Below are 15082 nucleotides of genomic sequence, written 5' to 3' on the forward strand. Positions count from 1 at the left end.
TCCCTGCCAGGAGGTCCCCCCTCTACCTCCTGTCTCCTCTGTCCCTAGGAGGAGCTGCAGCTGCTGATCCTGTCCCCGTCCCCAGACCTCCAGGCATTGGAGTCTGACCCCTTCTCAGGTGCTCTCTCCTACCACCCCTTCCTGCTTCTATCCCCTCACCCCACCCCTAACTTTTTGTGGCCTGTGCTCCGCAGAGGAGGCGGTGGAGGAGTTGGAAGGCATCCTCCGGCTGTTGCTGGGGGCGTCAGTGCAGGTGAGCAGGGGAGGGAGGGTAGGGCCCAGCTTTGGCCCAAGAGGTGGGAGACTCCTGTGCCAGCATGTCCGCCCTGTCTCCCTGCAGTGTGAGCACCGGGAACTCTTCATCCGACACATCCAGGGCCTCGGTCTTGAGGTCCAGAGTGAGCTGGCTGCTGCCATCCAGGAGGTATTTGGTTGATAGCCTGGGCCTGCCACCTGGGAGCACCTTGCCCCTCACCTTCTTGGGCTGAAACGGCTCTCCCTACCCGCCCAGGTGACCCAGCCTGGGGCAGGTGGGGTGCTGGCGCTGGCTGGGCCTGAGCCTGGGGATCTGGAGCCACCAGAGCTGGAGATGCTGTTCCGGAACCTGATGGGGGCTTTGTTAAGGCTGGCACGGGAGCGTGATATGGGGGCCCAGGTAGGAGGTATTGTGACCCAGGTGGAGGAACAGGAGGACTGTGGGGACCCAGATATGTGGGGGGGAGAGAGTTGGGGTTGGGAATTGAGGGTCTTGGACCAGCAGAACTGCAAGAACCAGATTTGGCTTGTGGTGACTGGGGGACATGGGATGGGTTATTTTCTGGCTTCTGACCCTTGGATTCTCACAGCGTCTGGCTGAACTGCTGCTGGAGAGAGAGCCAGCCCCCTTGTTGCCAGAGGCTCCTGCCAGGAGTCCCCCCGAGGGCCCAGCACACCACCTGGCCCTGCAGCTGGCCAACACCAAGGCCCAGCTGCGGCGCCTGAGGCAAGAGCTGTGAGTACCCCAGGCTGGGAAGTGGGTGGGATCGGGCCTGGGGTTCTGGGTCCCCACACCCCTCTAGCGGCCCTTCTCTCCAGGGAGGAGAAGGCCGAGCTGCTGCTCGACTCCCAGGCGGAGGTGCAGGACTTGGAGGCCGAGATCCGAAGGCTCCGCCAGGAGGTGCGCTCAGGTGTCCCTCGCGCTGCCGCTGCCCATTCCCTAGCTCTCTCCCCGCCTCCTCTGTCCCGTCGCCTGCCGTCCCCCCCTCCCTGGGCACCTTCCCCCCCCAATCCCGGGGGCCGCGGCTGGCCGTTCCCAGCTCCGCACCGTCTGGCTCAGGCCCAGGTGCTGTCGGGACAGGCCAAGCGGGCCGAACTGTACCGCGAGGAGGTGGAGGCCTTGCGGGAGCGGGCCGGTCGCTTGCTCCGCCTGCAGGAGGAGCTGCGACGCTGTCGCGAGCGGCTACAGGTGGCGGAGGCCTGCAAAAGCCAGCTGGAGGTGAGGGGGGCGGGGCCGGAGGGGGCGGGGCCTGCTGGGGATTGGGGGGGCCAGGCGGGGAGCGAATTTGGACCTAGAGGCGAGAGGGCAAGGTCTGGTGGACAGAACAGCATCGGCTGGGAGAAGTGGGTGACGTGGTGTCTGGGGAGGGGCCCCCTGCAGAATGGGGCAGATGGAGGGGGATGTGGGGGCGGTAGATCAGGGCAGGTCCTGGAGAGGAGGGTGGGGCCGAGTGCTGGGGAGGAACTGTCTGGAGAGCTCTTTGCGACGGGGCCTAGACGGATGCCACCTGGGGTGGGAGTTCTTGGGGAGAAGGGGCAGGGCCGACACAGGACGGGGCAGGGCCAGGTGCTAGGGAAGTGGTACCTGGATACACCCTGTAGTGGGAGGGGCAGGAGGGAGGGAGAGGTGGGGCCCAGAGAGCACTGGGGTGCAGGGTCAGATGTGGGAGAAAAGGCAGGGTCTGTGGCCCTGGAGTGCTTGAGGGCAGCTTCAATCGCATCACCCGCATCACCCGTTGTCTCTGCTCCCCCACCAGGAGGAACGGGCGCTCTCCGGGGCTCTGGAAGCCTCCAAGGCGCTTCTGGAGGAGCAGCTGGAGGCTGCTCAAGAGCGCTGTGCTAGGCTGCATGAGACTCAGCGTGAGAATCTGCTGCTGCGGACCCGTTTGGGCGAGGCCCATGCGGTGAGATTGAGTGGACCACCCACCTGTCACTCTGTCATCTGTGACCCTGGTGACCTCAATGGTCCCCTAGGGTTCTCTAACGCTCCCTGTGATTCCTGGCTCCTTGCTTCTCCTGGTGATCTAGGCCACACATTAGCCTGGCCATGGTGGGGAAGGCTTGTCTGACCCTGCCCTTCCCCCAGGAGCTGGACACTCTGCGGCATCAGGTGGACCAGCTGGCAGAGGAGAATGTGGAGCTGGAGCTGGAGCTTCAGCGGAGCCTGGAGCCACCTCTGGGCTTTCCTTGGGAGGGTGAGTAGGGCCCCAGTAGAGGGGCTGGGGATGTGGGGCTGGCTGCCTGTGCTTTCCTACAACTCTGCTGAGAATGGCTTCTGACTTCATCTTCTTCCCAAGGTGTTGGAGAGGGGGTGTCTAGGGGTGTATGGGAGGAGCCAGGGATCATTGCAAAGGGTAAGGAGGGGTCCTAACCTCATCTCACATGTCCCAGCATCCGTGCCAGGAGCAGCTCCCTCACTTCATGATGAAGTGAGAGAGGCAGAGGCTGGGCGGCTGCAGATCCTGGAGCGGGAGAATCGGGAGCTTCGGGGTCTGCTACAGTTGCTACAAAGGCAGCCTGGGGGCCAGGTGAGTCCCCTCCCCTAACCATCCTTGCTGGTCCTTCCTTGCCTCCCCCTCTGGGCTTGACATTCCTCTCATGTACCCTCAGCGCCCCCTGCTGGAGGAGCAGAGCGAGGACTCCTTGGTTGCAGAGCTGGATGGGGCTCCTCAGACTTGCCTGGCCTCAGACCTGGGCCCCCAGGGTTTGGCTGGCCAGGTGGAGGATGAAGGCACCCAGGCCTCGGACCCGGCTCCCCCGGTATCAGACTCCGCCCTTGAGAGATTAGCTGTGCATCCCCAGGCTTCTGATTTAGACCTGCGGGTGATAGAGAGGCCCCTCCAGCTGGCTGCCATGGCCCCCCAGACCTCAGACTTGACGCTCCAGGAATCAGGCCCCACTGTAGCAACACAGAAGTGCCCAGAGAATGCTGGCCATGGAGCCCTTCTCCAGATTCCCACCTCTGTGGTCTCGCTTCAAGGTCCAGGGCTGGAAATTCAGGCCGAGCTGTTGGGAGGAGAGGCTGGAGAGTCAGGGCCCAAAGCCCGGGAGGGCCCTGCAAGCAAGCCTGGACCCCCAGAGGTCAGCCTACGTGTGCAACTGGAGGAGCAGGAGACCCCAGGCCAAGGGCTGGAACTACCCAAAGGGCAGAGAGATGCCAGAGGGGATGAACAGAAGCTGGAGGGGATGATTGGTGACCCAGCCCAGCAAAATCCACAGCAGGAGTCTGAGGGGGCTCTGGAGGCACAGACCTGGCAGGGGCCAATCTCAGGGGAGATCTCGTCTGGTGGAGTCCCAGAGCAAGAGGCCCTGAGGGAGGAGGTGGCACAGCTCAGGAGAGAGGCTGAGGCACTTCGGGCGGAGCTAGAGGCCCAGGCCCGGAGGCTGGAGGCCCGAGGCATGGAGGCTGCCCGCCTCTCTGAGGAGCTGGCTCAGGCACGGAAGACAGAAGCCGAGGCCCACAGGGAGGTGGAGGCCCAGGCCCGGGAACAGGCTCGGCTGCGGGAGGCAGTAGAGGCAGCAGGCCGGGAGCTGGAGGCTGCGTCTCAGGAACGAGAGGCACTGGCAGAGGCCCTGGCAGCCGCAGGCCGAGAGCGGAGACAGTGGGAGCGCGAGGCACCCAGACTCCGGGCCCGGGCTGAGACAGCTGAGGAGCAGCTGCAAGAGCTGGAGAGCCAGGATCGCCGGCACCAGCAGGAGGCTGAGAGGGAGAGGCAGGCCCTCAGGGAGGTATGTTGTGGCTCACAGCCCAGGATGGGCAATGGGGCTCTGGTCAGCTGCTGGGGTTTGGGGTATTAATCCCATCAGTAGCCTCGGGATGCTCAACACCTAGCTGTGGCTGGGGATAGAAAGGGGAAATGCACCCCTACAAGGAAAGGTGCTTGGCCTGGGACACAGCGCAGGTGTCCCCTCCCTCTGGCAGGATGGGGATAAGAGTATGGATGTGGAGCCAGACTGCTTGGGTGCTGCTCCTGGCTCTGACTGGTCGCTGACTCACCTCTACCCTGTTCCTCCTTCCATAAAACGGGGACACTATTCATCGCTGTCTCAGTGGGTCTTTTGGAAGATCAAGGGAGGTAACTGTGCGATGAGCCTAGTTCATGCTGGGCAAAGGCTCAAGGCATGTCAATTATTTATTTTTTAAAAAGACTTATTTATTTATTTTTATTTGCCGGGGAGGGGCAGAGAGAGAGGGAGAGAGTGAATCCCAGACAGATTCCACACCTAGCTCGGAGCCGGACATGGAGCTTGATCTCACAATCTGAGCTGAAATCAAGAGTCAGATGGTTAACTGAGCCACCCAGGTGCCCTGAGACATGTTGATTATTAAGAACAGGGGATCCTTGGGTGGCTCAGCGGTTTAGTGCCTGCCTTTGGCCCAGGGTGTGATCCTGGAGACCTGGGATTGAGTCCCACATCGGGCTCCCTGCATGGAGCCTGCTTCTCCCTCTGCCTGTGTCTCTGCTTCTCTCTCTCTCTGTCTCTCATGAATGAATAAATAAAATCTTAAAAAAATATATTACTAAAAAAATAAAAAAGAACAAAGTGTGCAGGAGTCCATGGCAGAGGGAGCTGGTGCCAGGGTGGGGGCAAGGAGGCTTTGGAGAAGGTTCTGAGGAATGGGCAAGATTCCATTAGGTGGGAAAACCATTTCATTCAGAGGGAACAGCATGTGCAGAGACTTGAAGGCATTAACAATGCTTAGGGGCCTGGGTGGTGGGGGAACAGGGCCAGACAGATGTTCTGGGCCAGCTTTGCAAGTGTCCGTACTCTATCTCCAAAGCCACCCAAGTATGTGGGCAAACCTGCATGAGGCTGGGTTTGAGGAGGGTCCCCTTGGTGTGCAGGGGAGCCTGGGGCCATCAGGAGGCAGTGTCAGTGGTCCAGGTGGCAGGTGCAGCTGCCTGGGGCTGGGATGGGGGATGGAGGAAAGAGACCTGGACACGCCATCATCCATGCACTGAGGCATGTTGACAGGGATCTCCTTGGTGCCAGGGACTGTACCAGGCACTCAGTATGCCTGTCCTAGGGGAGGCTCTCACAGTCTGGGGTGGAGACAGGACTATGCAGGGAGCTGTGGGAAGTCCAGGAAGCACAGTAGACTCAGGCTGGGTCATGTCAGGGAAGGCTTTCTGGAGGAGAGAGAGAGTGGCAGTGAGCCAGGAGGAGGCATAGGCGTGACTGTGTGTGTGTGTGTGTGTGTGTGTGTGTGTGGTATGATGTGGGAAGCAGAGGGAGGCTAGGCAGAGGATTCACTAGGGTTCCTACTGGGCAGGACCCCATCTTCCTTTCAAGCTAAAGAAGGAGTTGCAGCTATTCTTGGGCAGAAAATGACCTCAGTGACCTTTACATGAGGGCAATGACTTTAAACCCAGCGGAACGTTGAAGGGAAGCGGAGTAGTAGGTACTCATGTTGAGAGGCCCCCCAGGAGAAGCAAAGGAGACTAGGAGGCAATGGGAAGGATGTTCCGGCCAGCAGGCCTGTGCTTTGGGGGAGGGTGTGCTGCAGATGAGGAATTGAATCTTCCAACTGAGTACAGTTTCCAGTCTCATCCCTACTGTCCAGATGAGGACACTGAAATTCAGAGAGAAGGAGTAATTTCCCGAGAGCCCCCTCAGGCGGAGAGGAGCGGGGAACACACTGATGGGGTGACCCGGGGTTAGGCCTTCCTTGGGCCAGGCAGGCCTGGGGCATGGGAGAACAGGGGTGTGGGCGTGTGGGCGGGAAGGTAACGTGGAGAGGCCATCTTTGGGGTCCACTGTGTAGGATGTGACAAGAGATGGTGTCTTCTAGCCCAGATCCCTGAACGACTGACCCACTGTGTGGTTAGGGCTGAGTTACTTAACCTGTCTGCATCTCCTGGAAAACTGGAATACAAATGACCTGCCTTACAGGATCCCGTGGGATAATGAATGTAGAGCTGTGGAGTGGAAATGCGGGCAGGTGGACCGCGCAGGTGAGGGTAGGGTGAGGAGCAGATGAGGATAGGGTGTGTTCCGAGGAACCGAGTGGGTGGAAGCGCCTGAGGACAAAGGGGAATTTTGTGAGATTTCCTGGACAGAGCAGTTCCTGGTGATACCTGGGTGTGGTGCTGGAGGAGGTGGCTAGCCCGGGAGCTCAGGGAACCAGGAGCCAGGACTTGTCCACGTGGGCTGGGGGGAGGGCAGGAGGTGCAGTGAGGACGGGGCTCTGAGGGCTAGGACCAGCTCAGGGCTTCTGGCCAGAGGTTCAAATCTCTGCATCTCTACCACTGATCTTCCTACCCTTAGTCCTTGGGCTCTGATGGAGGCGGGTGAGAGGCCGCAGGGCCTCATGGGACTTGTAGTTTTAAGTGAGAGCGGACAAGGGTCTCCAGAAGCATAGTGGCCCCGGGCAGACTTGATGTGGTTGCAAAACTGGGGAGATCAGAGCAAAGGTTGTCCACCTGGTGTCCAGAGAAAGGATTTGGTTGACAGCTAGTCAGAGCTGGCCCTTCCTTGTGGTTTCATTCTGCCAGGACCCCTGCGCCTCAGAATGGTTTGACCTGTCTTCTTCTGAGCCCCACATGTGGACTGGGCCTCCTGCCCCCTTCCACAATGGTGCGGCCCAACCGCCACAGGATGCCTGGCCTAGCCCGTAGCATCTCTCCCTGCCCCCCCAGTCCGCGCTGTGGTTGGGCCTGACTTTCACCAGGTTCCTGCCTACTGCGGCCATCCTCCTGTGGCCAGGGCACTTTTCAGATCTGCCGCTTCCAAGCCCCTCTTTCCCTCACATGGCCAGTGTGGCCTCAGGACGTAGGGCGCGTCTAGCTGCCACTGGGCGCACTAGGAACCATGGGCTCAGAGAGGTAAAGACGCTTGCCTGGCGTCTTTTGCCCTCCTGGGCCAGGGGCCTCCCTCACCCAATGCCAGGCTTCTGATCCTAGCTCTTTCGTGGTCACTCTGCAAGGTGGCGGCCAGGCTTTGCTCCCATTGTACACATAGGGGAGTAGAGGCCCAAAGGGTTAAAGATATTTGCCTGGGGGCGGGGTAGTGGTGGTGGTGGCCCCTGGCTCCCTCAATCAGTAGGCATGTGACTTGATCTCAGGGTCCTGAGAGCCTACTTTAAAAAAAAAAGAAAAAGAAAAAGATATATGCCTAGAGTGACAGAGGAAGGACAGACTCTCAGGCCTTGGTATCTGGGCCTCCCCTGCCCCCCACTCCCCAACCCCCTCCCTGGTGAGGATGGTGGTCTTCCCTTCTGGCTCTGAGCCCCCTGTGTCTGCCCTTAGGAGCTAGAGAAGGCGATGGTGCGGGGCCGGGAGCTGGGAGCCCGGCTGGAACACCTGCAGAGTGAGCTGGAGCAGGCGGCTCTGGAACGCCAGGAATTTCTGCGGGAACAAGAGTTCCAGCACCAGAGGTGGGTGTTCCCCAAGGGGCAGAGCCAGGCCCAGCAGGGCTTGGGGAGGGGCTGGTGCTAACACTTCTCCCGGCAGGTACCAGGGCCTGGAGCAGCGGCTGGAAACAGAGCTGCAGGCAGCGGCCATCAGCAAGGAGGAAGCCCTGAGGGAGCTCAAGACCAGGGCCCTGCAGCTGGAGGAGGAGCTGGTCCAGGTGAGGCTTGCAGGCCCCTGGGTGCCTCATGCCACCTCTTCCTGCATCCTGCCTACAGATGTCCAGGGCTGTGTGCGCTCGCATCCCCATCCCGCCAGCCCCCATCTGGTTTTGGCCAGTCGCTTGCCTTGTGCCCCATCTTGGGGCCTCTTGGAGAGCACCCCTGTGCTGGGAGTCAGGTTGACTCTGCCCAGGCCGCAGTCTCCGAGGGGGCTGGTTTTCCTCATTCCTCAAACGGATGGAACTCAGTGGCTCTGCTCTGAGGTGATGGCTGTGTCTCTCTTGGGCCTCACCACTTCCTAGTGAGCTCAGTTACTGCCTCGTCCTAAGCCGACAATCGTTTCTGAGGCCGCTGCTGTGCATGAGCTCACAGCTCAGTGCTCAGCTCTGTGGTTGGTGGGGCCCAAGACAGGAAAGAAAATGGGCCACTGTAACACAGGGGATCAGGGGATGGTGGGCACCCAGCAGTGCCCCAGGTTTGTTTGGGGGAAGTGGCATTGAAATTGGGGCCCAGAGGAAGAAGAGCAGGGTGCAAAGAGTGTTCTGTGCAGAAGAAAGCGGCTGGGGCAGAACTGAATGATACGGAGCAGGGTGGATGGAGAGTGAAGGTGGATCTTTGGGAGCCAGAAGCACAGGAGTGTGGGACCCAGTGACAGAGGGATGGGGGCATTGTTAAGTGCTGCCAAAGGGATGAGGGTCCCTTGGGTTAGGTCCCTGCACCATCATGAGGTGGCCCGTGCACCCCCGCTTGACCTCCCGAGGCCTCTCCTTGCAGCTGCGCCAGGGCCCGGAGGGGCTGGGGCCAGAGGGGCACGCTGAGCCCAGGACCCTACAGGCCCAGAGTGGGCGGCTCATCGAGGTGGAGCGCAGTGTGAGTGTCGACCTTGGTGGGCCTGGGGAGGAGGTGGCCCCAGTGGCCTGGCCCCTGCTAACCCTTCTCTCTTTGGGCCAGAATGCAACACTGGTGGCCGAGAAGGTGGCTCTGCAGGGGCAGCTGCAGCACCTGGAGGGGCAGCTGGGAAGCCTGCAGGGGCGTGCCCAGGAGCTCCTGCTGCAGAGCCAGCGTGCGCAGGAGTACAGCAGCCGCCTGCAGGTGGGTGGCAGCCTAGGTGCCCTGTCCCCTGCCCTATCTCATGCCCCCTTTCCACCTTTGCTTGCTCTTTGCTCTGCCCAAGCTCCCAGCTGGCCGCCCTATTTGTGCTCTAGTCCCCACCCTCTGCCCCTGCTTTTTGCCCTCTGTCGCCACTGCTCCAGCCTTCAGCCTCCTCCACTGAATCCTCTGTCTGACTCCTCTGCCTTGCCCCTGGCCTTTTGCCCTGTGTCCCTTACCCCCTTTCTGGCCTGAGAGTGCACCCCCTTCTGTGTCCTAGGCTGAGAAGTCTGTGCTGGAGATGCAGGGCCAGGAGCTGCACAGGAAGCTGGGGGTGCTGGAGGAGGAGGTGCGGGTGGCACGGCAGTCCCAGGAGGAGACCCGGGGGCAGCAGCAGGCTCTGCTGCGGGATCACGAGGCACTGGCACAGCTGCAGCGGCGGCAGGAGGCCGAGCTGGAGGGACTCCTGGTCCGGCACCGCGATCTCAAGGCTAACATGCGAGCGCTGGAGCTGGCCCATCGGGAGCTGCAGGGCCGGTGAGCCTCCCCCGACTCCCTGGCTTCTTTCCCAAGCAGCCCCTGCCTGCGCGCAGCAGACTCCCTTGGTGGGTCTGACACCCTCCGCCTCCTGGCAGGGAAGCACCACCCCTGGACACAGCCACCTCTGGTGCCAGGGCCCCACGTGGGGTTGGCCTCTGGGGTGAGCTCACCCCGAGGCTGGTTCATCACTGGGAGAGTTGGCACTTTGCCTGGCATTCTGCCCAATGGCTTTGTTTGGAGGCTGGTGCTTAGGAGAGGGCAGATCCCTAGGTCCACATAGTCCAGCCGCCCCCTTGCCCCGGCTGCAGGTGTCTGCAGCCCTCTCAGTCCCTGTGTATCCCAGGCATGAGCAGCTGCAGGCCCAGAGGGCCAATGTGGAGGCCCAGGAGGTGGCCCTGCTGGCAGAGCGGGAACGCCTGATGCAGGATGGGCATCGGCAGCGTGGACTGGAGGAGGAGCTGCGGAGGCTGCAGAGCGAGCATGAGAGGTACAAGCTCTGGCACGGCCCCACCCCTCTAAGGCCAGGTCTCAGGGTTCCCATCTGTGAAGTGGGTTGGTGTTGAGTTATTCCCCATCCCTGTGGGGTCCTGTTTTGCCACTTCTCCCCCAGCTTGGCTCTTCTGGCCCTTATGGTTGGGGGGCGGGGGGTGGAGTGCCTTTGGAGAGCATCTCTTCTGGACTCTGCAGGGCTCAGATGCTGCTGGCAGAGGTGTCGCGGGAGCGGGGGGAGCTGCAGGGAGAACGTGGGGAGCTGCGGGGCCGGCTGGCGCGGCTGGAGCTGGAGCGGGCACAGCTGGAGGTGCAGAGCCAGAGACTGCGTGAATCCAACCAGCAGCTGGACCTGAGCGCCTGCCGGCTGACCACGCAGTGCGAGGTGTGCTGAGGGATGGCTGGTGGCTGGCTAGGGGTGGGGAGAGGGTGGGGGAGTGGGAGGATGCCACTCTGTGCCCCATTAAATCCCCCACCTGCCCTCCTGCCTGCTGCCCCCCTCCAGCTGTTGACAGAGCTCCGGAGCGCTCAGGAAGAGGAGAACCGGCAGCTGTTGGCTGAGGTGCAGGCGCTGAGCCGGGAGAACCGGGAGCTCCTGGAGCGCAGCCTGGAGAGCCGAGACCACCTACACCGGGAGCAGCGCGAGTACCTGTGAGCAGGGTGGTGGGTGGGCCCTGCTTGGCTGCTGGGAGCTGGAGTGGGGCCTGGAGACCCCTCTGGCTGCTCCTGGGGAGAGGCCCCGGGAGATCCTGGGGGAAAGGGCTGGAGCTGACCACCTAGGGCTCAGGATAGCCGCACTTTGGCAACCCTCACTGGAGCACACGGGGGTGTTAACAACCAGCAGGGTTGGAGTGGTGGGTGCCTCCTAGCACCTGAGCCTTGCTCCTGCCTGGCCTCATGCCCGCCTGCCCCCTCCTCCTGCTCTCAGGGACCAGCTCAACGCATTGCGCCGTGAGAAGCAGAAGCTGGTGGAGAAGATCATGGACCAGTACCGAGTACTGGAGCCTGGGCCCCTGCCCCGGACCAAGTGAGGGGCCCTCCTCCACCCCCAGAGCCAGGGAATCCTTTCAACCTCTGCCCCTGCCCCTGCCCCTGCCCTGCCCTCTCCAGGCCCCAGTGAGGGTTTGCATGGCCTTTGCCATCCCCAGCATGGCCCTCTTGTCCCTCCTTCCTCCCTGGCCTTACTCCCTCTTATGCCCTCTTGCCCCCAGGAAGGGCAGCTGGTTGGCAGACAAGGTGAAGAGGCTGATGCGGCCCCGGCGGGAGGGGGGCCCCCATGGGGGCCCACGCCTGGGGGCCGATGGGGCTGGCAGCCCTGAGAGCCTGGGGGGCCCCCCTGAGGCGGAGCTCTCCGAGGGCAGGGAGGCAGATAGGACAGGTGGGTCTGGGGGCCGGGTGACCAGGATGGTCCCTACCCCACATCTCCTATCCCCATGCTGGTACTTGTCAACGCCTCTGGTCTCTATCTTCATCTTGTGTGGCTTGCACATGTACCCCCATTGGCCTTCCCGCTGCAACCCCACCCCGCCCAGATGCTTCTTGTGGTTCCTTGCCCTGCATCCCTGCCACAACCCTCTCAGCTGGGACCTCCTTCCTGCCTGCGCTGCCACCCACCCAGTCCTACCCATCCACAGCGGCGTCTAGGACCTCAGAGCAGCAGAAGATTTTAGTGAGAGGTCATTTATCCCAGTCAGCAGATGAGGAAGCTGAGTCCCAGGGAGGGGACATTCCTTGCTCAAGGTCACACAGTGAGTTAGTGTCAGAGCCAGCATAGGCCCTCCTCCTGTCCCTGCCCTCCTTCACCCAGGCTTTACCTCTGGCTCTGCAGCTTCCTCTCCGTGCTCCTTGGCAGCTTCACCCCGCCGGCCCCTCCACTCTGCCCAGGCCCTTTCTGTACTGCTCCACACCCTGCCTATGCCTCTTTCAGGGTCCCCCTCACCAGCACCCATGCGCCGGGCCCAGAGCTCCCTCTGCCTGCGGGATGAGACCCTGGCAGGGGGGCAGCGGCGGAAACTCAGCTCACGATTCCCTGTGGGGCGAAGCTCTGAGTCATTCAGCCCCGGGGATACCCCCCGGCAGCGATTCCGACAGCGTAGGCCAGGCCCCCTGGGTGCACCCACATCCCATGACAAAGGTGAGAGTCAAGGATCCCTGCTCCTGTTTGCTCCCCAGCTCCCTGGGACCCACCAGCTCCTTGGCCAATGGAGCTTCCCTCCTGTCCCTTGGGTCTCCCACAAGCCCTGCCCCTGGTCCCCATGGCCCATTGGCTGCCTTGTGCATCCCTTAGGACCAGGCGTGGGATGGGATGGCTCCATTGAGACCCTATCTGAAAACCAAGCAGATGCCAATGGAGAGGGTGAGTGAGGGTATTTGCCGTGCCCAGGGCCCCTGGTTCATCCACTCATATACTTGACAATGAGGCTTTACTCAGTGTCCAGGGATATGTTAGGGATACAGCAGGGGATGCAGCTGAAGAAGCAGCAGGGGACATTCTGGTTTGGAAGGCAGACAGTAAACAATATGCACAAAAATAATAATTATCTACAACGGCCTTGCCCAGTAGAAATATGTGAGCTACATGTGTAGTTTAGAATTTCTAGGTGCCTCATCAGAAAGGTAAAGAGATAAAATTAATTCTAATAACATATTTTATTTATCCCATTATACCTGAACTATTACTATTTCCACGTGTAGTCAGTGTGGAAAGCCACCAATGAGATATTTTAATTAATTAATTAAGTCAGTCATCTTTATTAATGAAGTAGTTTATATTATTTTTTTCCTGCTACATCCTTGAGTCCAACGGCTATTTTACACTCAAGCACAGAGAAGTTCAGATCAGCTGCACCCCAAGTGCTCAGTCCTGCCCTGTGCAGCAAGATGGCCCTTGCCAGCCCCAGGATGTTAGGAGATGGCAGTGCTCTGGGAGAGACAGCGTGCAGTGGGGAAGGAAGTCAGGAGTGCTGGGTGGGGCAGGTTGCGATTTTAACTACCGTGCTCAGGGTAGTCTTCAGAGAGGAGGTAAAGTTGCAGCAAAGGTTTGGACTGTGGACATAACCTGGGGAAGAACATTCCAGGCAGAGGGAACAGCCGAAGCAAAGGCCTGGCCAGTTCAAGGACTGGGAGCTGGAGTGAGGAGGGAGACACCGGAGAGGAGCTGCAAGTGGCAGTCGGGGGCGGTGGTGGTGTAGAAGGTGGGGGGCCCTGGAGGCTGCCTGGAATGCTGGGAGCTCCAAGGGAGCAGGCCTGAGCTGTGCCTTTCCCTTCAGGCCTCGAGGTACAGGAGCCGGAGAAACACCCTCTCGCCCCTTCCCTCAGTCAGTGATACCATGTGGACTGGGGGCTTGGGCTTGGGATCTTCTCACCACTGGAGTCCCAATCGGGGCCCCCGGCAGCCTAGGAATGCGGGGATCCGGGCCACCTGGAGCCCCTCTGTGGGCAAGGAGGCCTGGGCCCCCAGCTCCTCCAAGGCCTGCCCTGGGGCCCTGAGATGGAGCTGGGATAAGCCTGTGGACAGAGGGGATGGCTGGTCCCCACAAGCAGCTCCTCGCCAGGGCTCTGGCTCTCCCATGCGGCCCTCACTGAGGAGGCCATCTCTGGGTGACCCCCCAGCGGAAGGCGACGGGCAGAAGTGGCCAAGAGAGTCCCCTGTCTGGTTTGGGCGGGGAGCCAAGGACCATTCACCGGGGAAGGTGACCTGGGCCCATCTCTGAGCCGTAGCTGGGATGCAAGGGCCATGAGAATAAAGCTGGGATGCCACCACCTGAAGCTGTGCTCTGTGTTTACCGGCTGTGTCCCAGAGTCCCCAGGCACCAGCCACGTGCACAGCCCAACCGCGTGGGCCGAGGTCTGTCCCCTTGACTCCCCTGCCCTGCCCAGGGCAGCGAAGGGCTTTCCTCAAGGGACCGGCCACTGGGGCTCACTTGGATGGCCCAGTGGGGTGGGGAGGTGGGTTCTGAGCCTCCCAAGTCTGGGTTCCAGTAAAACCCCAGATACTCCTCCCCACCCCCTCCTCCCCTCTTCTCTACTTTGCCCGTGTATCCCCACTCTCTTCCCACCCCACCTAGGGTTGAGCCCCTCCCCAGTGAGTTCTCAGCTGGTGGGACATCACTTAGTGTCTCAAGCCTTCATGCAGGGACACAAAAGGTGGGAAGGGCACCTGGTCTCTGACCAGCGCTTCCAGAATGACGCCCAGGAAAGCGGCAATTAGGCTAGGTGGCAGAACGTGAGTCAGGGCACCTGGGGCCACCCGGGGTAGGGTGGGGCTGCCAGGGCTGAGGTGAGGCAGCCTGAATTTGGGGGTGGCCAGTCCAGCCTCCCCAGGGTGCTCTGCAGAAGCCTGACTCATAGGGTTTCCACAGCCCCTCTTGGGATAACTAATGGCTCTGCCCTCCTCTCAGCCCAAGCTTCATAGTCTGGTGAGGTGAGACAGACCCCTGGCCTCCAGCTAGGCTGAGGAGCTGAGAGCCCCTTCTCTTAGGCTTCAGTGTGGGGGCCCAGATAGCCACCCTACTCTCTTGGTGGCTCTGGTCGATTGTCAGAAAGGCCAGGCCAGCCGGGGCCCCTGGACCTGACCCTGGGTGGACATGCCCTGTGTGGCTCTGACACCTTTTTTGGGATTACTTTGGGCTCTGTGCTGGCATCGGGCTGGGCTTGGGGACGACAGGGGACAAAACCATGTGAGGGGTGCTTGGCACTGGTTGGGCTGTGACAGGTGGCTGGGGGCTGAGGCGCTCTCACAGATCCACCCCAAGGAGGTTCGGTCAGGAAGGCGCCACCATCCCTGCCACGGGGGTGGGGGTGTGGGTGGGGGTGTGGGGGGTGTGTGTGGGGGTGCGGCTGGATCCAGTGCCCTGTCAGCGCCCCCTGCAGGCCCCCCTGGGTGGGCGCCGCCCAGAGCCAAGGTCCTCAGGGTGCCTGAGCCCCAGGCCCTCACCTGCCAAGGCAAGGCCCACCGAGTGAGGGGTGCTGGGCCGAGGCTGTTAGGGCAGCACCTGGACAGGGGCGTCAAGGGACCCCCACGTCCTCTCCCCTGGAGTCATCAGGCACCAGCGAGTTGAGCTCTTTACCAAATACCTCACTTCCGCCGCCGGCTAAGAATCAGGGGGAGCTCCTGGGAGCGCCCGTGTGCCCCTC

The 15082-nt window shown here is 61.3% G+C and overlaps 1 protein-coding gene across 9 annotated transcripts in view; it reads left to right on the forward strand.

Annotated features, from left to right (window-relative positions):
- The window catches only part of CCDC88B (coiled-coil and HOOK domain protein 88B), a 14632-nt gene extending 918 nt beyond the window's left edge, over window positions 1–13714 (forward strand). For 3 of the 9 annotated variants that reach the window (XM_077862185.1, XM_077862188.1, XM_077862187.1), the window contains 24 exons: window positions 49–118; window positions 195–253; window positions 341–424; window positions 512–655; window positions 846–991; window positions 1075–1156; window positions 1316–1474; window positions 2013–2159; window positions 2342–2450; window positions 2647–2783; window positions 2866–3984; window positions 7506–7633; window positions 7710–7827; window positions 8603–8698; window positions 8780–8920; window positions 9198–9454; window positions 9801–9944; window positions 10145–10331; window positions 10452–10597; window positions 10875–10973; window positions 11158–11182; window positions 11874–12080; window positions 12234–12302; window positions 13216–13714. In XM_077862185.1, the coding sequence (XP_077718311.1) occupies window positions 49–118; window positions 195–253; window positions 341–424; window positions 512–655; window positions 846–991; window positions 1075–1156; window positions 1316–1474; window positions 2013–2159; window positions 2342–2450; window positions 2647–2783; window positions 2866–3984; window positions 7506–7633; window positions 7710–7827; window positions 8603–8698; window positions 8780–8920; window positions 9198–9454; window positions 9801–9944; window positions 10145–10331; window positions 10452–10597; window positions 10875–10973; window positions 11158–11182; window positions 11874–12080; window positions 12234–12302; window positions 13216–13659 (4317 nt within the window). In that variant the 3' untranslated portion in view covers window positions 13660–13714. Of the gene's footprint in view, window positions 1–48; window positions 119–194; window positions 254–340; window positions 425–511; window positions 656–845; window positions 992–1074; window positions 1157–1315; window positions 1475–2012; window positions 2160–2341; window positions 2451–2646; window positions 2784–2865; window positions 3985–7505; window positions 7634–7709; window positions 7828–8602; window positions 8699–8779; window positions 8921–9197; window positions 9455–9800; window positions 9945–10144; window positions 10332–10451; window positions 10598–10874; window positions 10974–11157; window positions 11325–11580; window positions 11712–11873; window positions 12081–12233; window positions 12303–13215 lie in introns of those variants that run through there. The other 6 variants (XM_077862186.1, XM_077862189.1, XM_077862190.1 and 3 more) reach the window with 6 other exon arrangements.
- Window positions 13715–15082: the final 1368 nt, after the last annotated feature.

The sequence above is a fragment of the Canis aureus genome, chromosome 21 (genome assembly GCF_053574225.1).
Source record: "Canis aureus isolate CA01 chromosome 21, VMU_Caureus_v.1.0, whole genome shotgun sequence".
In the NCBI taxonomy this organism is placed as follows: domain Eukaryota; kingdom Metazoa; phylum Chordata; class Mammalia; order Carnivora; family Canidae; genus Canis; species Canis aureus.